At 36.7% G+C, this 26,109-nt stretch overlaps 1 protein-coding gene, 1 non-coding gene and 1 pseudogene across 3 annotated transcripts in view; 1 reads left to right on the top strand and 2 right to left on the bottom strand.

Moving 5' to 3' along the window:
- The first annotated feature begins 633 nt into the window (after nucleotides 1-633).
- On the top strand, nucleotides 634-707 carry Trnav-cac (transfer RNA valine (anticodon CAC)). The gene has a single exon. It is a non-coding gene; the product is annotated as a tRNA-Val (tRNA).
- A 7,111-nt stretch (nucleotides 708-7,818) lies between these two features.
- Nucleotides 7,819-23,384, bottom strand: LOC124971483 (SIN3-HDAC complex-associated factor-like; annotated as a pseudogene).
- Nucleotides 22,813-26,109, bottom strand: part of Yipf6 (Yip1 domain family member 6) — a 24,800-nt gene continuing 21,503 nt past the window's right edge. For both annotated transcript variants that reach the window (XM_047536914.1, XM_047536913.1), the window contains one exon: nucleotides 22,813-25,783. In XM_047536914.1, the coding sequence (XP_047392870.1) occupies nucleotides 25,665-25,783 (119 nt within the window). In that variant the 3' untranslated portion in view covers nucleotides 22,813-25,664. The remainder of the gene's footprint in view (nucleotides 25,784-26,109) is intronic.

Raw genomic sequence — 26,109 nt, 5'->3', positions numbered from 1 at the left:
GGCTAAACACTGCCCTTTCACATTTCACTCTAAGCAACATGGAGAGACCAGAAAGGACCTTAAATGCTTTAGCTGGAAGTTACATTAGCTGTATTATCCAGATCATGGATATATTTTCTATTTCCCAAGTAATTTCAGATGGCACTGCTGCTACATTTTCTGTCATTATAGAATATAACATTCCTTAATTTTCCAATAAAATAGTCCTTAATTAGATTTATGCTTTCCCTGGCAGCCTCTTCAAGGCTCAGACTGTCTCAGACAAGCTGTTGGAGTGTCCTTATGACTTGGTAACTCACTTCACCCAGAGCTACTTATTTATAAGAGAAAACTCAGAAGCCACACTGCCTTTTATGACCTAGTCTCTGATATTGCACATTGTCACTTATGCTTTATGCTATTCATTAAGTGCAAGTCTTAAGAGGGAGGGATCCCAGGTTCCATCTTTTGAAGGGAAGAGAATCAAAGAGTTTGTGGCTGTATTTTTAAGTCATCATATTCTTCCTTTTCTCCCAGCAGGTCATAAAGGGGCAGACAGAGTTCTCTAACCTAAGAAGAAAAAAAGGAAGGCTTGGGGAAAGTAAGTGGCTGGACTGATATTCCATAGGAGCTTTCAAAAATCAGCAGAGGGGCTGGGGATATAGCTCAGTTGGTAGAGTGTTTGCCTCACGAGCACAAGGCCCTGGGTTCAATCCCCAGTACCGAAAAAAAAAAAATCAGCAGAGTTTTCAACCAAGCTATGGCCAGAGATGGCTGGAACAGTGCTGAGGACCCTGAAGTCGGACAACGCTACATCTATGAATAATGCTGTACAGCATCATCTGTCTCCTCACCCAGATTATAACTCAACTTTACTATATGCCAATTTTTACCACACACCAGTCGCCAGGCTAAGTGCTTCACAGGTATTAACTTAGTTAAGACTTGCAAACCCTTTGCAGAAAACACTTTTGTCATTTCCAGTTTTACAGCTATGGATTCTGGCTTAGAAGAAGGAGAAAGGAAGTAATGCAGTCACAGAGCTAAGGTAGAAAAGCCAGGATTCAAACATGGTTTCAGCTATCACTAGAGTATTTTAAACAACACAGGATGAATGTTTCCATCTTGAAGATCCAAGAGAAGTTTGAGCAAAGACAGGATAATATCAAAGCTCAGTCTGACTTGTAGTATTATCAGTGTATCTTAAGAAAATATGTTTAAAATTTATTGGTACATTCTAATCATACATATGCTGGGATTCATTGTGAAATAGTCATAAATACACATAGTGTAAGTTAGTCTGTTTCATTCACCCATACCTTCCTTTTCCTTCCTATCTTCTCTCTGATCCCCTTTCTCTCCTCTACTAGTGTCGCTTCAATTTTCATGAGGTCCCTCTTCACTTCTTATTTTCTTTCTAGTTGCACATATGAGAGGAAACACATGACCCTTGCCTTTCTGAGTCTGGTTTATCTCACTTTACATGAAGTTCTTTAGTTTCATCCATTTTCCTGCAAATACCTTAATTTCATTCTTCTTTATGACTGAGTAAAACTCCATGGTGTATATGTTCCACATATGTTCCACATTTTCTTTATCCATTTATCTGTTGATAGATACATGCGTTCATTCCATAGCTTGGCTATTGTGAGTTGTGGAAATATTTTTTTAATTCTAAAAATTATTTTTTATTTGTTTTTTTATATACATGTAAGTCGAGTGTATTTTGACATATTATATATGTGGCATATAACTTATTCTAATCTGGATTCCATTTTTGCAGTTGTACATGATGTGGAGTTTCACTGGTAATGTATCTGGGAAATATGGTTTTAAAAGTTCAAAACTAAGGTCTAGAAGTGTAGCTCAATGGTAGAACACTTGCCTAGAATATATGAGGCCCTGGGTTTGATCTCTAGCACCACATACATACACACACAATAAATAAATAAATAAGCAAAAACTACACTTTATTGAGCACTTGTTATTTCTTACATATATAACTCATGCAAGTTCATTTGATCTTAACAGCAGATTTGTGGAATAAGTATAATTAGCCCATTTACAAAAAGAGGAAACACATTTTACAAATGAAGAAGTATATAGATGTGAATTGACTTGGTCAAAATAGCACAAATATAGTCATGTATGATTCCAAAGGCTGAGCCCACATTAGCAATTTTTAATGAGCTCCATATAGACCTAGGACTTAATGATGCATTGCAAACTGCTTGGCCTTGCCATAAACAGAGCTACTCCCACTCTTTTTATCTAGCTGACTTAGTAAGCTTCTGTGCAACATTTCATTTGAATTGAAGGTATCTTCACTTAAAAAGAGGGGGTAAGTGGGCACAGTGGTACATACCTATAATTGCATGGGCTCAGGAAGCTGATATAGGAGGATTGCAAGTTTGAAGCCAGCCACAGTAACTTAGTGAGGACCTAAGCAACTTAGTGAGACCCTGTCTCAAAAAAGGGGGGGGGGATGTTGGGGATGTAGCTCAGTGGTAGAATGTTGCTGGATTAAATCTCCAGTACCAAAAAGAAAAAAAGGGGGGGAGGTAGACAAACATATTGTCAAGTGCACCTTAAGAATTTCTGAAAACCTTGCATTTTTAGCTTATTCATTCTTTTCACTTCTAACATCATCATTATATAGAACAAAGATTCCCAAAGGAAAGTAAACATGAGCTTAAGGAAGTCCAGGTCTTCAGGGAGGCATCCAGATGGTACTTTGTCAGTAATTTAAGAATTTGAAATCTGTGCTTATGGCATTGGGGTAACCATCATTGCACTTATTTCTAAGAAACAATGTTAATAATTTCAAGTAATGATCCTTTTACAAAATAGCAATAGTAATAATTAGAAATTTGTGTTGTAGGTAAACACAGTTTACACCATCTCTCCCATTAAATGTAGCTCTAAAACCTGGTTGAATTGGAGATTCAGAAAGTAAACAGTAGCAGGAGGAATGGGAAAGAAGATTGGAGTTGAGTCTGACTAGCACTGACAGCGAGTTTACTATTTTATTCCTCCAGGACTCCCTGCCTGGATTCAATACAGCCCCAAACCCAGAAGCAGCACCAACACAGACAGAGTTCCAGAAGCCACGTGGTTCTGGTGCAAGGAGCCAAAGAGGTCTCTTCATGCCCAGAGACCATGCAAACTTTGTTGAGTATAAAAATTGTCCATTTTTTTGTTTTCTTTTCCCCATTCCCTTGTACCCCAGCATCCATGCAATCCTCTGCAGAAGTGGCAGTGCTGGCACCTGTAGCTCTTAGAATGCACGACACCGAAGGAGGAAAATAATCCTTTCCAATAAGAACCACCACGGTGGTCCCAAGTGGTAGGGTGTACCACCTTGGTATTTTTTTATCCTCTTGCCACTTGACTCACATGCCAGCACAGTTGTGGGAAGCATCTGAAAAAACAATTCCTAAAGTCTCAGCTTTCTGGCTGGACTACCAAAAGAGAGAGTTCTAGAAAAGCAATAAACATCAGGATGATCATACAGAGGGAGAAATTTAGAAAAGTGATCTTTAAAGCTGTGCATGAACTGCTAGACTTACACCTCAAGAGACATATGCATGAACTTGCCCCCAAACAACACACACACATATTTTTATTAATACATATTAAAAGTGTACATATTAATGAGATTCAGTGTTATATTTTCATCCATGCATTCAGCACTCGGTGATCAAATTCAAGCACTCTTTTTCCACCTTCCACCCACCTCACAACCTTCCCTGTCCTCAGAAATCACTATTCTACTTCAGGTGGACTGTTCTTTAGTTCACACATGAGAGAAAGAGAACATGAGTTACTATGTCTTTCTATGTCTGGCTTGAGAATGGAAGTTGGGAACAGAGCACTAAATTGACTACTACGTGGCACACACTTGGCTGATCTGGAGAGCATTGTAAAGGCTTTGAAAACTAAATGGACAGAGCAAACTGCAACCCATAGAAGGTTGGTCAGAACCAAACTCGTCAATTCCCTGCCAAAACAAAAACTGTCAACATTCTTTTTAGGGTTTAAAAAGGACCCAACATCTCATCTCATGAAATAAAATTTAAAATATCCAGGATACATTCCAAATTTACTTGGAATACAAAGAACCAGAAACATATCAACTTAAAAGGGAAAAAATTCATCAGATACAGACACCAAGATGGCACAGGTATTGGAAATATCTGCCAAAAAATTTAAAGCAGCTCCTATAAAACTCTTCAAAAATTTTAAAAAATTTAAACTAGTTTTTTAACTGATAAAAACATAAAAATTGTACAATTAATGGATTATGTGATGTTTAGTACATGCACATATTGTGCAAAGTTTAAATTAGATTAAACATATTTACCTCCTGAAGCATTTATTTCTTTTGTGGTGAAAACTTTCAAAATATTTTCTTCTAGCTTTTTGAAATGTACAGTTCATTATCTGTAGTCACTCTGTTGTGCAATAACATACCAGAACTTATTTCTCCTATCTAAATGTAAGTTCGTGCCAGTTGATCTACCTCTCCCCTTCTTCTGCCCTGACCCTCCCCAGCCTCTAGAGACCACCATTGAACTTTCAACTTTTACAAGATCAACTTCTTTAGATTCCACATATGTTTGAGATGTCTTTCTTATCTTTTTTTTAGAGGCGGGCACTTGGGATTGAACCCAGGTGCTCTCTACAACTGAGCTACATTCCCAGTCCCTTTCAGGTTTTATTTTTGAGACAGGGTCTCCTGAAGATGCTCAGGTTTGAACATGTCATCCTCCTGCCTCAGTCTCCAAGTAGCGAGTGTTTTAGGCATGTGCCACCAACTCTGGCTAAAATCTTTGATTCCCAATAATTGTCTTTATGCCTATGATTTATTTCTAAATACAATTTTGGCTGTTCTCTTCACATTTTGATAAGCAATGTTTTCATGATCACTGACTTCCAAATAACTTATATTTTCAATTTTATTTCCTCCTTAACCCGCTCTTTTTAGAGAAAATCATTTTTGTTTGTTTTGTGGTATTAGGGATTGATCCAAGGGGTGCTTTACCACTGAGTTACATCTCTAGCACTTTTTATTTTTTAATCTTGAGACAGGGTCTTACTAAGTTGCTGAGGCTGGCCTCATATTGCAATATTCCTTTTTTAGCTTCCCAAGACACTGGGATTATAGGCATGCACCAGCACACTTGGCTGGTATCTGTCTTTCTCATTTAATTTTACACAATGAACTCCAGTTCCAACTAGGTGGCCTCAAATGACAGGATTTCATTCTTTTCATAACTCAATAGTATTACATTGTGTGTGTATGTGTGTGTGTGTGTGTGTGTGTGTGTATATACAGCTTATATATACATTTTTAAATAAAGTTGTAAGGATTAATACCAGTGCTATGCTAATCCATACTGCAGGATAGGACAAAAGACTAAACAAAAAATATTGGTATAATCTAAACCACGCAGCAAAAAAAAAAAAAAAAAAAAAAAGGAAAGCAAATGAACAGCCTCAGAGAACTGGTAGACAATACCCAAATATCTGACATTCTTGTCATCAGAATCTCAGAAGGAAAGAAGAAAAGTGAAATGCAGAAAAAAATTTTGAAAAATTAATAGCTATATACTTACAAATTTGGTGAAAGACATAAACCTACAACTTCAAAAAGTTTCTCAAACCTAACAGTATAATCACAAAGAAATTAATGCCCAGACACATAATAATCAAACTGCTGAACACTGACAATTAAGAAAAAAATCTGAAAGCAACCAGAGAAAATTTATTCATTACTTGTAGAAGTAAAACAATTATGATTGTTTCTTTTTTAAAATTTCTAATAAGAGTAAATTTATTCAATAACCTAGATATAGTTTTTATTATAAGAATTCAACAGTGTAAAAAGTACAAAACAGATCTGTAGATTTCTTTTTTCTTTTTCTTTCTTGTACCAGGAATTGAACCTAGGGGCACTTAACCACTGAGTCACATCCCCAGCCCTTTTTGTATTTTATTTAGAGACAGGGCCTTGCTAAGTTGTTTAGGGCCTCACTAAATTGCTAAGGTTGGCCTTGAACTTGCAATACTCCTGCCTCACCCTCCAGAGCCACTGGAATTACAGACATGCAACACTGTACCCAGCTGATCTATAGATTTCTAATAAATTAATGCAATGTGCATGACTACATATAGGACATCCTACAGGCAAAGAAAGGTGGGAGGGAAAAGAAGACTATGGTCGTGGTCTGGTAATAAATAGAGAAATAGAGATGATCAATATTATAATATATACTACTACCAATGTTGCAGCAAAAATTTTCCATAAAAACATTTCCAAATAACTCAGGAGGGTGATAATGGCTAGGCCCAACTCATGTATAGTCTGTGCCTATGTTGGCTTGCAGTATGTAGGTATTTTCTAAAAGGAAGAAATGTAAAATAAGTTTAAATTAAGGACTATAAAACTATAGAGTGCCCATAAAAAGTGGCTCACTCTGTATTGTGACACTATCAAATTTTTAAAATTCAGTTTTAAAAGTAAGCACTAAAAAGAACAAAAAATAATAAAAGTAAGCACTGAGTCATGTTATTATTAGGCAGGCAAATATCCTCCCTCATTTATGAAAAGTCTGAACTGGTGCTATTCTTTTCTGAATTTTTAAGAAGGAAGCAAGGAGAATCCTTTGGTTTGGGTTCAAGGGAGAGGTTTTAATAAGGATTTTAGAATTAAAATCTCCACATTCAGCATATCTCAATGTTCAGAAAGCCTGACCAACACCAACCCACTTAGCATGATCATACCTTTTATCTTAGTAAATATTACTTTAAATAGAGTGAAAAACCTCCAAAGCCCTAATAGATTAAAACAAGTCAAACACCTTCTCTATGCAGATAAAACCTTCACAAAGGTCAACCGAAGTAATCTGGAGCTAAAACTGAATTGTGCAGATTTCAATGCAGTCACCAGCCATGCCACACAAAGTCAATTATTTACATACTCTGCAAGCCCTCCAAGCAAAGTATCCAAGAGGCATTAACCTTGTTTTGTGCGCTGAAGACTTGCACATAGTTTAACATTTTTAAGAGTGTGTTCTCCACCATGTGGTGATGCTTTGGTACTATTTATATGGGAAGTTGTCCATCCCACGTTCTTGTCACTTCCCCAAGAGGAGCTTTGATGCTGCTTGAGAAGTTTCACATAAATTAAAATGTTTATTAAGTATTAATTTGAAGGAAGGTGATAGAGGATGCAACATATATAGTCAAGCTTCTCTATATATATTTAGAAATTACTTCCTCCTTCAAGGTATTTGCACCACAATGCTCAGCCTCTCCTGCTTACTCATACAGATTTGAAACATCAGACCTTGGTGAGCCCTTAAGATTTCAAAATTATTAACAAGTACCTCTAGGGGAAAGACACATTATTGAGTTATGACAAATTTTCTAACAGGAGGAAAAACAAGTGTAGTCAGCCATCTTTTTAAAGATGGCTGCTTCTCAATATAGAAAGATTAAAAATTACATATGTTTTATTATACAACAAATCCCATCTCTGTCCTCTGAAATTCCCTAATTTCACATGACATAAAGAGCACTTTAGAGCAGCATTCAGCTTTCTTATGAAATACTCAGCATCTTAAATATTATGTACACTTATTTTTTTCTTTTAGTAAGCTAGACACTGGCTTCACAGTTTGGGGGACTGGAGGAAAAATAACCCATTTGCAACCGTTCTAGAAAATGTCTTTTGGCTGAATAACAGGTATCTAAGTTAAAAATAAGGTCAGTTTGTTACTTTGTGGTCTTTTCAAAATTTAAATAATTTTTATTCCCCTTCTATATAAACCTCAGTCACCACTCCTGAGAAGAGATGGGCAGAGGCTCTGGTCCCTGCTCCTCCAGCTTCTATGCAGCTGCTTTCTTATTGTTGCAGTCAGGCTTGAAAAATGTGTGTCAATGAGGATTTCTCCAAGAGAATCTTTATAGATTATCCTACAACGTATTTTCTATCTTTTTCAGTATGTAAGATTTAAAAAGGGAAAAAAAAAACCTGGTGTTCTATTGGGCCAGAAGCCATTTCTGTATCAGAGCCATCATCTGACTGTTTACTATAACAAGGAGATGGAGGTGGGGAGGCACCTGAAGTGGTACTGTGAACATCAGAATTGTGATGTTTAAATTCCTTCTGTGGTTTACTGATCTCATTGCTTTTTACCCAGTTTCCAGATAGAGTTTTTTGTGGGTTTTTTGTTTGTTTGTTTCAATGTAGTCTTTAGACTAGGTCCTGCCCTTGCATCTACAACGTGATTCCAGTTTTGTGTGTCTTTGTTTGTTTGTTTGATCTGCTGGAAACTTCGTCCATCTTTTCACAAGCAGAACACAGGCATTGCAGATGTCTCCCGAAAGAGTGTCATGCAACACAAAACAGCTCTGGAAGTCATTCTCAACAGGATTACTGTCAGTGAATTGACAACTGGAGAACTCAGTTCTACAAATACAGTAACCTTCTATACTTTGGTACATCTTTGGCTTATGAAAACCAAACTTATTTTCTTCTGAGCAACAGTCCTCCCAAAGCAGCTGATTCATGTGCAATAGTGTCCCCAAGGTGTGGCATGCAGGCCAACTCCCCTCCAAACACTCTCTCCTCAACTGCCTTGTCTAGAAAGATTGTCTTCTGCAGTTCTGCAGTTGATATGGCTGGACAGGAAAGTGTAGATTCCTCTTCCCTCTGTACACACATAGCTCCCTTACTATGACTGTTTCTATGTGTGTGTGTGTGTGTGTGCCTAAGTTTTTTATTTTATATTTGTTCTTTTTAGTTATACATGACAGTAGAGTCTATTTTGACATATTTATACAAATATGGAGTATATCTTATTCTAATTAGTATCCCAGTCTTATGGATGTACACAATGGTGAAATTCACTGTGGTGTATTCATATATGAACATAGGAAAGTCTTTCCTATTCCTAACCCCCTACACTCCCCTTCATTTCCCCTTTGTCTAATCCACTGAATTTCTGTTATTTTCCTCCCAGTCCTTGTTGTGAGTTGGCATGCACATATCAGAGAGACCATTCCACCTTTGATGTTTTGGAATTGGTTTATTTCACTTGGCATGATATTCTCCAGTTCCACTCATTTACTGGCAAATATAAAGACATTCTTCTTTGTGGCTGGGTAATGTTCCATTGAGTTTATATACCACATTTTTTATACATTAATCTGTTGGGCACTTACATTTTTTCTTATCAGAAACCAGGGAGTTCAGAAGGAAAGGAAATGACATTTTCAAAATGCTGAAAGAAAATAAGCATCATCTCAGAAATTTATATCCAGTAGAATTATCCTTCAATTAAAAGCATGAGGAAAACATATTCTTACACTTAAAATAAATACTGAAGAATGTTTTTCACACAGAAGTGAAATTATAATAGAAATAAACATGCACCATCAAAAGGAAAGAAAGAGCAAAAGAAGTAGTAAATATTTGTATAAATATAACAGATCATTCTCATAGTGAGTTATTTTAAATATATTAGACACTTGAAAGAAAAATTATACCATTATCTGATGATGGGGTTTTCAATTTATATGAATGTATTTAATAAGATAGCTACAACATAAATAAGGGAAGGTAAAGTCTATGAGACTATAAGTTTATGCACTGTTAAAAGTTACCTATGAGACAAATGCAGTGGCACACACATATAATCCCAGCTACTTGGGTGGCTGAGGCAGGAGGAGTATGTTAAAGGTCAGCATCCACAACTTAGTGACACCCATTCTCAAAAAAAAAGAATTTTATGTATTTATATATACATAAAATCACTAGAACAATTGCTAAAAAGTGCAGAGAAATATAGTGAAATTAAAATGGGATACAAAAATATTCAGAAAGACAGCTGGAAAGAGAAAACATAAGAATGAAAAAAAGATACAAAAGAGAAAAACAATTAATAGTAGTCCTAAACCCAAACAAATCAATAAGTATACATTGACTGTAAATGTACTAAACATACTAATTAAAATTTGGAGATTGTCAGAAAGGATAAAAATAATAAGGACTTGCTATGTACCTGCCTAGCATGTAACCAGTCCTAGGTTCCATCCCTAGCACTGCTAAACCAACAAATAAATAAGGTGGTCAGAGTAGCACATACCTGTGGCCCCAGTTCCTCAGGAAGTCAAGGCAAGAAAATTGAAAATTCAATGGCAATCTGGGCAACATACATACATAGTGGGACCTACCTCAAATAATATTAATGATAATAGTAATAGAAACAATAACCCAACTATACGCTTGCTAAAAGAAACTCAATTTTACTATAATGATACAGAAAGTTTAAAGGAAATAGATAAACCATCAAAATATTAATCAAAATAAAACTAAACTATATTAGTATCAAAGTATACCTCAGAGTAAACAAAATTATCATGAAGAAAAGAGGTACATTACATGATGATAAAAGGGTCAGTTCCTAATGTGTACGCACTTATACATCATGGTTTCAAAATACATGAATCAAAAACTGATAGGAAAGGAAAAATAGATGAATCCACATAGAGACTTCAGCTCTCATCTCTAAATAAAAGACTAGGAATAACACTCTCAATCTGAACTCAAATTATTTGCCTGAACAGACTTTTGTAGACAGATTCTTTCCCCTGCAATTTGCATGCATTTATACACTTTTCTTGCCTATTTGTTCTAGATAGAATCTCCAGCACATTGTTAAATAGAAGTGGCAAGAGGAGTTATCTTAGTACAAAAGTTCCTGATCTTAGGGCAAAAGAATTCATCCTTTCACCATCAAGCAAGATGGTAACTGTGGAGTTTTTCTAGATGCCTTTTATCAGGTTGGGAACAATCCTTTATATTCCTTCTTGTTGGGTGCATTTTTTATCATACAGATGGTTGGATATTTTCAAATCCTGCTTTTACATGTATGTAGATGATCATGTGCCTTTTGCCCTTTAGTAATATGGTATATTATATTTTTATTACTTATTTATTTATTTATTTGATATTGGGGATTGAACCTAAGGGCACTTAAGCATGGAGTTATATCCCCATCCCTTTAAAAACATATTTTATTTAGAAACAGGTTTCACTAAGTTGCTTAGGGCATCACTAAATTGTGATCCTCCTGCCTCAATCTCCCAAGCCACTGGGATTACAAGAATATGTCACAACGCCTGGCTATATTGATTTTTATATGTGGAAACAACTTTACATTTCTGGAACACATCTCACTTTACCAATTCCAAGGTCACAATCATGAAGATTGTACTGTATTAGCAAAAAAAAAAAAAAAAAGGAAAAAACAGTAGAACTGAGCTGAATTCAGAAACAGATAACATAAACATGGCTGATCAACTTTTTCCAATGAGTTTTTAATAAAGTTATAAAGGAAATTGAACAAAGGGTAGTCCTGTCAACAAATAAATTAGAACAATTAGACATTCATATGCAAAAATAAAACTTGACCTAGAACAGATACCTAATACAAAGTTAAGTCAAAATAATACCATAGGCCTAAATAAGGTTTTCTTGACCCAGGCAAAAACGTTCCTGGTTAAGTAAGAATCATTCGTTTGAATATTTTTAGTCATCTTTTGTATCCCTGTGACTGAAAAATCTGATGTGAATGATTTAGAAGAGGGAAAGTTTATTTGGGGTTATGGTTTCAGAGATTCAGTCTGTGGTTAGTTGAGTTCATTGCTCTGAATCTGAGATGAAGCTGAACATTAAGGTAGAAGGGAGTAGTGGGGAAAAGCTGTTCAGAATATGGCAACCAGGAAGCACAGAGCTCTGCTCACCAGGGACAAGGTATAAATTCCAAAGGCACACCTCAGTGACCTTCTAACTCCAGCTACACCCCAACTGCCTAGAGTTACCACCCAGTTAATCCATATCAGTTTTTACATCTCTCATAACCTAATCATTTCACCTCTGAACCTTCTTGCATTTTCTCACACATGAGCTTTTGGGAGACACCTCATATCCAAACTTTAATATAAATATAAAAACATAAAACTATGTAACTTTTTGCAGAAAATATAGAAAAAATATTCATGACCTGGGGCTATGCAGTTCTAGACATGACACCAAAAATATGATTAATAAAATAATTGATAATTATTTGCTCTGTAAAAGGCAGCCTACAAACTTGGGAGATAAAATTTGCAAAGCACACATTGTACAATAGATTTTTCTGCAGAATAAAAAAAAAGAACTCTCAAAACCAAATAGAATAAAAAAAAAAGAAAAAAAATTAGCCTAAAATAGACTAATAAACCATGAATTCCAACAACAACAACAAAAAAACAAATAACCAAATAGAAGCTGAATGTGGTGGTACACAATTGTGATCTGAGTTATTTAGGAGACTGAGGTAGGAAAATCACAAGTTTGAGTTCAACCTGGATGACTTAGTGAGAAAATAAAAAGTAAAAATTGCCGGGGATGCAGCTCAGTGGTAGAGTGTCCCTGGCTTCAATCCCCAGTACTGAAAAAAGAAATGAAAATGAGCAAAAGAAATGAGACATTTCACAAAAGATATGGATGGCAAATAATCACAAGAAGATGTTAAAGATAACTAGCCATTAGTGAGAAGCAAATCAATGTAACTCTGAGATACCAAGACACACTTATTAAAATGGCTACAATTTGAAAATACTGACAGTACAGAGTGCCCTTGTTAGGATGCAAAGCAACTAGAATTCTCTCACATTGCTGGTCAGAATACAAAACTTTATAGCCATTTCAGAAAACAGTTTGACAATTTCTTATAAAGCAAACTATACATTCACAATGAGACTCAGCAATCTCACTCCTAGGTAATTAACCTAGAAAAAAAAAAACTATGTTCACACAGACACTCATATAAGAATAGTCATAGCAGCTCTATTTGTTTTGTTTTGTTATTTTGGTGGTGATAGTGCTGGGTCTGGGTCCCAGGGCCTTATGCATGCTAGGCAAGCACTCTATCACTGAGTTATATCTCCAGCCTCCAGCACTGTTTATAATAGCACAAAACTAAAAGCAACACAAATGTTCTTCCATTGTTGAATAGATTAATGAACTGTGGTACAGCCACACCACTATTCAGCAATAAAAGGGAACAAAGTGTACAGTCACATAGCAACATGGATGAATCTAATATGTATTATGCTAAGTGGTAGAAGCCAGTCTCGGAAGGTTACATAATACAGAATTTCATTTATATATCATTCCTTAAAAGACAAACCATAGTCGGTAAAGAACAGATCAATAGTTGTCAGTGTTTATGGGATAGGGACAGATTGTGACTATAAATGTATAGCACTACAAGGGTTTTCTTTTTTTGTTAATGGAAATATTCTCTACTCTGATTACACATATTTATTCCCGTATTTAAACTCATAGAGCTGTATGCCCCCAAAACCAATTTTACTGCATCTGAATTTAGAGACTAATAAAGTATGTTGAATACACAGTAAAGAATACATTCTAAATTTACATAACACTTTATTATAAAGTGCTTTCATATATGTATTTTTACTTCATCCTCACAATGAAATGAGAAAAGGGGACATTATTCCCATTTCACATATGGCAAATGTGGGACAGTGCAATTGACTTCCCCATAATTATATATGTATATAATCAGTGGCCAAAGCCAAAGAGAAACTCAGCTTGTCTGATCTCCCATGCAATGTTTCATCCACTCTTCACACTACTTCCTCTAACTCACAGACTTCTAACTTTCTAGGTCTGTCACTTGCCCTTCTAGGGCAAATCCCTTCAATTTTCTGGACCTTAGGTTCTTGCTCTGTAAAATGGAGGTGATGACATCAACTTGACATTGATAAAGTGAGACCTGTGTTGTGTTTTTGATGCTTCTTCCTTATGAGAGTGGCCCCTTCTCCACTATTTAATTCCCACTAGTTATCAATCAGCAGGTGTCCATTTCCACTACCAGAGAGCAGGACATTTGACTCAAAATATTCAATCTCATGGCTCCATTCTCCTGGACATAGTGATTCAAAGGAGTACAAACTCCTTCATCAGAGACCTTTGGGGAAGATCGTTGTGAGAGAAAAGGTCCCTGTCCTAGAGAGCTTGACTTGTGCTCTAAAGGCTGTGTGGATACATCAACAACAGCTGAAGGACATATTTGCCATCATATGAAAAGTCCATTTGAAAAAGAAGTCAACCCCAGAGCTGACAGATAGAGGGAAAACACACAAATTCTTCTTATTATTTTTTGATTCATTGTACACAAATGGGGTGCAACTTTCATTTCTCTGGTTTTATATGAAATAGAGTCACACCGTTTGTGTAATTATACACGTACACAGGGCAATGATGTTTGTCTCGTTCTATTATCTTTCCTTCTCTCCATCCCTCTCCACCCCTCATTTCCCTCTACACAATTCATCCTGCTTCCATTCTTTCCTTACCTCCTCCCTGCCATTATATATCATCATCTACAAAAGCAGGAATCAATAAATGGGATAGATTCAAATTTAAAAGCTTTTTCTCAGCAAAGGAAACAATCAGAAATGTGAAGAGAGAGCCTACAGAGTGGGAGAAACTCTTTGCCACACACACTTCAGAGAGAACACTAATCTCCAGAATTTATAAAGAACTCAAAAAACTTTTCACCAAGAATACAAATAACCCAATCAATAAATGGGCTAAGGAACTGAGCAGACACTTCACAGAAGATCTATAAGCAATCAACAAATATATAAAAAATGTTCAACATCTCTAGTAATAAGAGAAATGAACATTAAAACTACCCTAAGATTTCATCTCACCCCAGTTAGAATGGCGATTATCAAGAATACAAGCAATAATAGGTGTTGGTGAGGATGTGGGGAAAAAGGTATACTCATACATTGCTGGTGGGGTTCATAATTGGTGCAGCCACTCTGGAAAGCAGTATTGACAGTCCTTAGAAAACTTGGAATGGAACCACCATTTGACCCAGCTATCCTATTCCTTGTCCTCTACCCAAAGGACTTAAAATCAGCATACTACAGTGACTCAGCCACATCAATGTTCATAGCTGCTCAATTCACAATAGCTAGATTGTGGAACAACCTAGATGCCCTGCAATAGATGAATGGATAAAGAAACTTTGGTATATGTACACGGTGGAATATTAATCAGCCATAAAGAATAAAATTATGGCATTTGAAAGTAAATGGATGGAATTGGAGAATATCATGCTAAGTAAAATAAGCCAATCCCAGAAAACCAAAAGTCAAATATTTTCTCTGATAAGTGGATGATGACACACAAATTAATTTTTTCTTTCTGCTTGTGGTGCTGCGGATGGAACTCAGGGACTCATACATGTTAACTAAGTACTCTACTCTGAACCACAACACAATCACAGTCTTAATGACATTGTTGGGGTACCTTGAATCCAGTTGTGCCCAAAGCCTGTCAGTCCTTTGGATTTCCCAGTTAAATGAGTATTTCTTTTCTTAAACTAATTGATTTTTTTTTACTTGTGACCAAAGGTTTACAAAGGTTGTAGACAGATTATGTATATATATGTTTAACCTGGTTCCTGACACTTAGCCAACACAGAATAAATATTAGTTCATTTTGATCCCTAACCCCCTTTCCTAAAATACCCAATTAAAAATGTATAGATCCAACACTATGCAATTTTTCCCTTTCTACTTACCTCATGTACATTCTACTTGTTGCTTATTTTTTCCAGCATTTCTGAATGAATTCAGAAGGAAGCTTCAAAAGAATGGAACAGGGCAGGGTAGGACACATCATCACATACTGGTCCTATCCAGAACCTATTCCCTACAAAATGTTACTAATTTTTTACTTCTTAGAAAAGTTAGGAATTACCTATTCTGGATGTTTCATATAAATGGAGTCATACACTATATTACCTTTTGTGTCTGGCTCCTTTCCTTTACCACAATGTTTTGAAGTTCATCCACACTGAAACACGTACTTCATTCTTTTTATGGTTATCATCCCATTCATGTGTTTACCATAATTTTTTATCCATTCATTCATTAATGGACATATGGATCATTCCCACTTTTTGTCTATTGGAAATGGTGCTGCTCTGAACCTTTGTGTACAAATATTTGTATGTTTTTACCCAATTTGGCAAATGTTTATAAAGAGTGCACTGCAGTTGGACATGGAGGTGTACCCCTGTAATCCCAGCTACTCAAGAGACTAAGGAAGAAGGATCACAAGTTTGGGGCCAGCCTGCACAACTAAGTGAGAGCCTGTCTCACAATAAAAAGTAAACAGGGCTAGAGATGTAAGCTCAGTGGTAGAACATCGCCGGATTCAATCTCCAGTATGGAAAAAAAAAAAAAAGGGAGCTCATATAGTCTCATTTCTTTAACTTTCAGATCCTCAATGATATACTTGTTCACTTATAGATTCATTTATTTAGTATTCATTTATATAATATCTTGTTCCTCACAGCATTAATTTTACCTCTTTTCCCTAATTCTTTAATATATCTTTCCCCACTTCTCTCATTCTTGTCATAGGCAGTCTCATAGGGTGAATGGTTCATGGACCTTGTACTTAGGCAATCTGGGGTCAAATTCTAGCTTTGTGGGCTGAAGCTGTGGCTCCGTGGTAGAGCACTTGCCAAGCATGTGTGAGGCACTGGGTTCAATTCTCAGCACCACATATAAATAAGTAAATAAAATAAAGGTCCATCAACAACTAATATATATATATATATATATGATATATATTTATATATAAAATTCCAACTTTGTTAGTGGTTAACAATAAAACCCTTTGAAGGGTTAAGAATTATGGTGATCAATGATATCCAACTATACATTAGAATGGTTAAAATATAAACACTTGGTGTTTATAATTCATAGATATAAACTTATAAATTTATATACAATTATAAAATTATAAATATACAATTGTAAATATCAAGTGTTACTAAGTATATATATAGAGAGAGCAATGGATGTTTCAAACCCTGCTGGTAGGAGTGTAAATTGACACAACTGTTTGGGAAAATGATTTGACATTTTTTGATTAATTTAAACATATAGTTCCCAAGTTACTCAACAATTCCCTTCCTAGGTATTGATCAAGGGAAATGAAAGCATAGACCACTAAAAGTCTTGAACAAGAATGCTCATAAGCTGGACATGGTGGTGCACACCTGTAATCCCAGCAGTTTAGGAGACTGAGGCAGGAGGATAGCAAGTTCAATGTCAGTCTCAGCAACTTAGTGAGGCCCTAATCTACTTAGCAAAACCCTGTCTCTAAATAAAAAATAAAAATGACTGGGGATGTGGCTTAGTGTTTAAGTGCCCCTGGGTTCAAGCCCCAGGAATACACACACACACACACACATAATGCTCATAACTGTTTTGCTTCTGATAGTCAAGCAGGAAATAATCTATATTAATCTCATCCTCTGAGAAACAGATGTCAAAATAGATTAAATATGCAAGTGATGTAATAGGGAAAAGCCTGTGAGAGCAAATGAGAGGAAAAACTAAGAGAGATTGGGAGAGGTATTAGATCATGATGCAGGTTTTATCCGGAGCAAAAAAGAAAGCGAAGAAGGAAAGCTGGGTGGAAACATCTCAGACTGCAGTGCAGTTCTAAGAAAAGTCCCCTAGGCTGTCGAGCAGTCCTTAAACAACAATCACCCATCAGAGAAGACCCCCTTCTCCCAGGGATGGGCCTTAGAATCCCCCACACACTCACTGCAGGGAGCAGCCCCTGGGAAGAGCAGCTTTGGTGAGAAGTCAGTGGTGAATTTTAGAGCACAGATGAAACATCCATTAACAGGAGAACTGATTCATACAAAATGACACTACTTTGCAAGAAAAGGGAACCGACTGATGTATACAATGACAGGTATCCCAGACACACAGAGTAAAAGAAACCAGATGGGAAAGATTACTTTTAATTCTAGAATAGAAAGAATTAATCAAAAGTGACAGAAAGCAGATCACTGATTACGTGGGACTAGGAATGGGAAGAGGTTGATCATAAATGGACACAGGGGCCTTTTAGAAATGATGAACATATTCAATATCTTGATTGTGGTTGTGAAAATATTTAGTATCTCATGTGACTCTTCACGGTCCTCAAAGCTCATCAGCCTGTGCATTGAAAAATGAGTATTATAAAGCTGGCAATGAAGCTCAGTGGTAGAGCAGTTGCCTAGTATGCATGAGGCCCTGGGTTCCATCCCCAGAACCACAAAAAAGGAATAATTATTATATGTAAATTATCCTTAAAATTGACTTAAAGAATTGTGATCAAGAGTTCCTGCTGCATTCAATATGCAGTCTTCCTTAATAATCATACTCCAGTTTAATTGGGGCCAGTCATGAACATAACCTATCAGTCTGCCCCTGAAGCTATATGCCCATGTAACTAACTTCCCTAGCAATGAGATGTAAGCAGAAGTGCTGTGTTCAGCTTCTAAGAAGGTAGCTTAAAGGGAGCTAACTAAACCAAGAAAAACTGCCCTTTTGTCCTTTCCCACTTCTAACTGTAGTCTGCTATGCAGATATGATGAATTGAGCTGCCACCATCTATGGCCATGAGGTCACCTGTAGGAAGGAAACTAGTACTCATATTGGTGACACAAAGGATTTGGAGTTTAGGTCCACATGATGCCAGCCCTAGAGTGCCTCCCTTTAGACTTTTTTTCTTTTTAATGGGAGAGAAATAAGCTTCTATGTTATTGAAGCCACTCTTGGTTTAGAATTAATCAAAAGTGACAGCCTGTGTTCAGCTAACTCTAACTTAATGTGTTCTCCAGAGTTAGACCTGATTTCAAGTCCCAACTTTTGCCATTGACTAGTTGTGTGGCCTTGGATGAGTGACTTCACCTCTGTGTCTCTGCTTCCTTATTTGTGAAGTGATAATGATATGTGTATCTTGCAGGGCTAATATCAAGATGCACTCAGTGAGAGCATGTAGCAAATACCTCTCCCTTGGAAAGGAGCAAACTTCTTCCTTCCTGGAGAAGATTGTCAACAAACAGAGCAAATGACTTCATGGGTTGCCATCAATACCTCAGCCCATTAAAGTACCTCAACTCTGGGTTTCCACAGCCTTTGTTCATACCTCATTAAAGTGCTTAAAAGAGTTAAATCTCTTTACCTGTCTCTATTCCCTTAAACTTGTTTTTACCTTATTCTTCACGTTCTCTGAAAAAACGAAGGTAACAACCTCATATGTTTAGTGTCAGAATGTAAAGTGAAAATCCATGGCAGGTTAGTTTTTGCTTCATTACCTCCTATTCATCTTTCTGATTCCTTTTAAATTCCTGCCCTCTAGCAACTCTGGTTGTAATCAAGACTATGTCAGGGATACTATGTACTCTCAGAACGAATGACATCTATTAACTCAAATTTACATTTTTAGCTATGACTTCTACCCTGCAGACTCATATTTCCAGTTGTCTGTAGAATATCACTGCTTCTGTAGTCAAAGTAAGTGCCAACACAACTATCCATGGCACACCTTGCTTGCAGGCTTCTGGCTTACAGATTCAGAAGACATTGGCCTTCCTCACTTCCCTCTACCTTCCTACCAATCCAATTGCTCACCATATCCTCATTTATACTTTTGAAATCACTTTTAGTTAGACATTCCCTTGTAGGCATCCCATTTCTCAGCACAGTAAGCCCTAACCTCACAAATCCCTGGTTTTCAATAATTAACCTTCAATTTGATCTCATCTTAGCCAACTCTGAATTCACTTCAACATTTGAGTTCTCATTAGGAGAAAGCTTGTATTAATACAAATAACAATTTTCCAGTTTCATTTTTTAAACTGCTGGGGATGAAATCCAGGGCTTTACTCATGACAGCTCCCACCCCTGCCAGACTGTCTGTTTTGAGACAGGGTCTAAGGTACCCACACTGGCCTCAAAGTTGAGATCCTCCTACCTCAGCCTCCCAAGTAGCTGGGATTACAGGTGCACACCATGGTTCCTCGTTTCCAATTGCGTTCTTGAGACCGATTTTGTAATTCAGGACACATTCTTTCACTTCTCTGAGCTGATTTTCTTAGCTCTAAAATAAACTCATTGGTGTATTTACTTTGCATAGTAAAATAAAAGATATGAAGGCAGCTAGAAAAATGAGGTGTCACAAAGCAATGTGATTATGTACAGAACATTGTGCCACATGGTCAAATGTGCACTGTAGACCTACTCACTTCCAATTACCTTTGCTCACAAGGATTCTCCATTTGGAATGCCCTTCCTCTTATTAGATAACACCAATTATCTCAACAGTTCAAAGACTTCCTCCTCTGATATTTTATGTACCAAAATTAAGAACCATGACTTTCAACTATGTTATGTAGAACAGCAGGGAATTCAGTTTCTCTAAGATTATAAACTAAAAAGCAGAAGCAGGTATATTCCCCAGTAGAACAAAAACTCCATTTCTCACCAAGCTCCTAAATTGCATGATTTAACCTGAATTATCCTCATTTGCGAGTAGGTACAGGTTTAAGTTGGTAAGGAATTGATGTAGGAAGGAGGCTTTAGTCATAAAACCCGAGTTTGAATTCTGGTTGCAGCATTAGGGAATGAGTGGGCAATTTAACTTCCCTGAGAGCCAGATTCCCTAACTTTAAGATGCCACCTACCAAAAAATGTCAGTTGCTAGACACATACACTTAGGGACAATCACCGATGATTGAAGTGGGGAGGGCTACCCCCTTTAAATGAGTGTAAATGTGCTTCTAAATTACAAGAAATTATGAGCCCAGTCAAAATCATTTAAGTCATTCTAACTATCCGCATTTAGGTGACCCAGAGTAAGCTTTGCTCACTATTATACTAAATTCTCCACCAAGAGGTATTTCTTTCCACCATGTTTTGACTCACAATGTAAGAAGCATGACTTCAAACTGAGTATAGTTAAGAATATGCCCACCTCTACATGTGATGAGTCTTTCCTGTATGAATGTGTATGAGTTTCCCCATTAAAAACCCCATGCTTGCTTTCATGAGGAGACACTGCTTTGGGAATTATCCCCAGCTATCCTTGCTGCAAGTTATAAACTTCAGTTTATCTCCTGGTTATGCTTATCAGCTGCTGTGATTACAGGTGCTGATAGTAGGTGCTCAAGAAATGTAACTTCCCTTTCTAGCTTGCTCCCTGTGTAATCCTACACAGCATTCACTATTGTCTGATGACCATATGCACACGTGCACATATATATGTATCTGATACCAGTATGCAGAAAATATCTCTGTACCTTTGGCACAAGGATAGGCATACACAAATGTTCCTTTATCAGTGTTTTTTATTTACATATTTAACATTCACAAACCATGTTACAGGTTTCTTCTTTTCACAGGTTTATTGTTTATAGGAAAGATCAGGATTAAAATGGGATTACCGAAAGGACCAAAAAATTACCAGCAGTGATGGCACAGAGTACAAAGGCTCTGGAAGGAGAACAGAGTGAATAATAGCAGTGTGTGGCCACTTCCTACCAGGGGGGAACACTGACTTCATTAAGGCAAAGTCTTTACTCTGACATTTCTTCCTCTTACCTAGTTCAGCCCATACAGAAAGGCATTCTTTTCTAGCATGACTACTGAGGTCTTAGGAATGTAACAGGTACTATAGACAACCATATGCATCCCTTGACTATAAACACCTGAAGAGATAGTTATATTTGATGCATTTACCATCCCTCTGGGAGATTTAAGAGGCAGAAGTTTGAGTCTTATAACTGAGAAAGAGGGTTATATGTGTGTGGTGGTAGTGGAAGGAACAGGAAAGAAAACAGGTTCAAAAGGGGTGAGGGCAGCAAACCTAACTCGTCTTAACATACAACTGACTTTGTGTTCTCAAATGCTGCTGATGTGTAGTGTTCTGTTACTCAGAAAAAAGAGCAAGCATTATCAATATCCAATGAGTTCTAGTGTGCAAAGTCTAGTAACAAGGGGACAAGTCCTAGGGAAGGGGTATGTTCACTTCATGTACACAACAATGCAATCCAAAATTGCATCCTATGCTTTCATCTAATGTTATTCCTATTGTAAATTAATTTCCTGTGTGACCTTGGGCGATTTACTTAGCTTTTTCTGTGCCTCAATTTTCTACTTGTAAAATGAGAACTATAGCACTTTGTGTCTAGGAGTAGAGGAGACATACCATGCACTGAAGAATAGTGCCCAGCCAAATCAATAAAGACAGAAAGCAGATTGGTGCTTGACAGGGGCTGAGGTGAATGGAGAATGGAAGCGACTACTAATGTATATGGGGTTCCTTTGTGGAATGATGAAGGTGTTCTAAAATTAGATAGCAGTAATGTTGTGCAACTCTGTAAATACACTAAAAAACACTGAGTTGTACACTTGAAAAGGGTGAACTTCATGGTAAAGTGTATCTCAATAAAGCTGTTATAAAAATTCTTAAAAAAATAGAATAGTGCCTGGTACACAGTAAGTGCCCAATAAATGTTAGCTATTATTAAGTAATATTATTGTTATTATTATTGATTTGGCCATCCTATGGCCTAAGTAAATCCTTAGAAAGTCTCTATTTTTAATAAAAGCCCACAGAATCTAGAAAAGTGTTTCTAATTTACATACATAAATTAACATTCATACATTTATTTCCATCCAATGTCTCAAAAACTAACAGTCTAGTTAAGAATCACAAATTCAGTGCTTTAGACGGGACTAATAGCTGCATGCAAAGGATGTCTTATGAAATCATGATATGCTTTAGATAAATTCTGAAGACTTGATGTTCCCCAAGAATTTGAACTGATAGATTTTTCATTTTCCTCTCCATGAATCAATAAGCAGTTCAAACAGCAGTTAGGTCAATAGATTATATTAAGTACACTGATAAATCTCCAAATACAAGCTTGCTTGCCTTCTGATCACATTTTGGGGAATATTGTTTGTAAAAAAATAACAATAATAATAAAAAACCAACCAACAAAAAGAAAAGGTAGAATGAACAGAAAAATGCTTACCAGTCTCATGCTCTGTGACCTTATCCAACAATAGAAAAATTCCACCAAAATGAAAAGATCAAATTCAACTCATGTAATGAACTTCTTAAGAGGCAAAAGACTTGATGATAATGGTTGACTTTTAAGACCATACTGCACATTCAAGTATGTTGTCATCAACTGAGTTTTTAAAATCTGAACAGCAATTGTCAAGTCTTCACCCTTCCTATTGCTAAAGAATAAGAAAACGGATCTTGGTCTCAGAAGTGGGAGCAGCAAGAGATTATCTTTGATGGCGATGATGGTCCACATCCTGCAGTAATACTCACCATCCTTGAATTTCATCTGAAGCATAGAGCTTTCCAATTCCTGCAACAGGGTTTCCTCTCTGAGTCCCCTGCCATTATAGCCCTCATTTTTGTAATCAGCCATGTGCCTTTGCAGCAAATCAAGGAAAGTTATGCTGAGGGCTACGACTTCCAGACACCTAGGTCTTCTGAGATAGAAGACCAGTGTACTTTTTGCATATATTAAAAATATTTATTTATACCTTCTGACCATTCACTTTCAGAAAATTAAACCTCCAATTTACCCACCTATTTTCCCCACAGTGCTGGGGATGGGACTCAGAGCCTTGCACAAGCTGGGCAAGTACTCTATCACTGAGCAACACCCCAGTCCACACCTTTGCTTTAATCATATAAAACCATTCACTGAGTCCCCCAGAGCAACAGGTTAATACGCAGATCAAGCTGCAGATTCAATATGTATAACCCCCAACAAAGCCCCCCAACACACAAGTTGTGGCCTTAGGAATTTCTGACCAAATGTTTCACCTGAGTAAAATTTGGTAAAGACTTAATTCCCTTTGAAAAGCATGGTTACTTCTCTAATTTTACATTATAATTATTGGGGCAGATTACAAAGCAACTTTGGGAGAGAGATATTAGTAGGATGTTTGAAAATTTCAGATAATGGAAATTGAGGATAACTTTGAAATTAGTATCAGTTTCAAAATACTTTACCAACTCAAGACTGACAAACATTGGGTTTGTCCTTTACTAGGGTTTACTTCATAATTTAAGAGCTAAACTGAAATGAATACAAATATGTAATCAAAAACTCTCGACAGACTGGGACAGAGAGGACCAATTCTGTAATGCTTTGTAACTGAGAATCATTTCAACAATCAGTTTAGCCTAGTATTGTTGTTGACTTGGTTAATCTGGGCATGGAGAAAGTATGCTTTTAGAATCATATATCTATGTGTAGGTAGTCTTTAAATACAAAACAAATAAATATTTAAATTCTAGGATAAAGAAAAAACGTGGAGTAAGAAATTCCTATCTTTATATGTAACTGCATATTTACAATGAATGTTTTCTGCCTAACTCCTAATCTGTCTATTAAGAGTTCTTCAATGTGCAATTTATAGAAGGCAACAGCTCATATTACCTTAAAGGAGGCCTGTTAGCTCTGAATTAGCCTGTCCCAGATGCTCTGCTCCCTGAAAAGCCTTCACACTTGTGTGCATAAATAGCTGAGAGTACAAGTAGGTGCACATGTGCAAAATGTACTTATCTATAAAGGGAGGAACTAATTAGCTTTATAAATAAACTCTAAAACCCATAAGATAAATTGCTATTTCCCAACCTGAAGAAAACATCTAGTGAAAAAACTGCTAAGCCCACTATGGAAAGGCAGCAGCTGTAAACTTAACTCATCCTACACCATGCTGTAAGTGCCTGTTCTATTAAGCAGCCATTGGAACATTAAATCCCTCCATGTTCAGTTGGTTAAATGAAGACTTCTGATTATGTTTCACCTTCTGGTCAGAGGCTAGACTACACAAAATAAGGAAGAGTTCCTTGTAGCTGTGCTGTATCCAAACTCCTACACCTTCATGCATTAAAAGACCCACTAATCTAAATGTCCGGGGTCTTCTACTTGGATAAGCAACAACATTGGACCATTATGAATTTCAAAGTACAATTAGATTTAACTGCTGACATCTTAGATTCCATATTAAGAACTAGGGAGCAAGATTAAAAACTAGAGTGCCAACTGAGGTGCCGTTAAGCATGACAGGTGGCTATACAAAAAGACAAGAGGTTGATTCTTTAAATGTACTTTGCTCTTTTCTTTAAGCAATGTGTAGAATTTCCTTTGATCAAAATCTGAACATTGGGATGATGTGTTTTCTCCCCCCATATCTATAAACCCCCTTCCTAACCTCTGTCATTGCCTTTTTAAGCTTAAGAGAGAAAAAAAGAAAATGGATACAGACTATCCATTCTTCTTTATAAGAGAGAGGCATATTCTAATAGTCATAAGGCAATGTGTTTTAAGAGCTGCACCTGAACGGGTAGTCTCAAAGCTGAAAATAGTTACCAACTCCATTCAGTATGTAGGATGTATCCATGTGCTTCCTCAGTCATCAGTTGTCACCCAAATACACCACAGTGACCCCATCATGCCTTTAAGGAGGCATCATACTGTGTGTAGTATGCACATGTATTTGAAATAAACATTAAGAGGAAAAAGACAGCCTTACAAACATCAGTTCCTTACATAAGTGACAACAGGTGCTGCATGGCTCCCTTTTAATACCTCCAAAACTAGACAAAAGAGGGTTAGTGTCAAAGTTCCATGGTGAATTGTATCTTTCAGGTGAGCCTTCAATTCATGGGTTTCAATTTTCTGTTTCCTGATTTACTGAGGAGTGAAGGTGAGAATCATCCAACTGATGACAAAGTAAAACAGGAAAACAGGATACACTGCAAGGGCTTTGCGGTTTGGAGGTTGGCTATCAGCAAGAAAAGCTGTAGAGGCTAAACAAAACAAAACAAAAAGGAATATTAATAATATTATCACAACTATTAATATTTACTGAACTTCAATATGCCTGGCATAATCTGGGACACAGAATTACATCAGAAGCTCAGTCATACTTGTGACCCACAGAGAATCGCACTAAAAATTTTTTACGTGGCCTGGGGGTGCAGCTCAATGGTAGAGTATGTGCTTAGCATGTGCAAGGTCCTGGGTTTGATTCCCAACACCAAAAAAAAAAAAGTTCACTTAGATTTCTGAACCTCAGAGCTTAGGACTTCTTGCTTGAAGTACTAAAACTTCAAACATTTTGACCATTTTGGAT

The sequence above is a fragment of the Sciurus carolinensis genome, chromosome X, assembly GCF_902686445.1.
Source record: "Sciurus carolinensis chromosome X, mSciCar1.2, whole genome shotgun sequence".
Taxonomy (NCBI): domain Eukaryota; kingdom Metazoa; phylum Chordata; class Mammalia; order Rodentia; family Sciuridae; genus Sciurus; species Sciurus carolinensis.
Note: the sequence above shows the minus strand (reverse complement) of the source record. Positions and strands in the feature narration are given on the sequence as shown.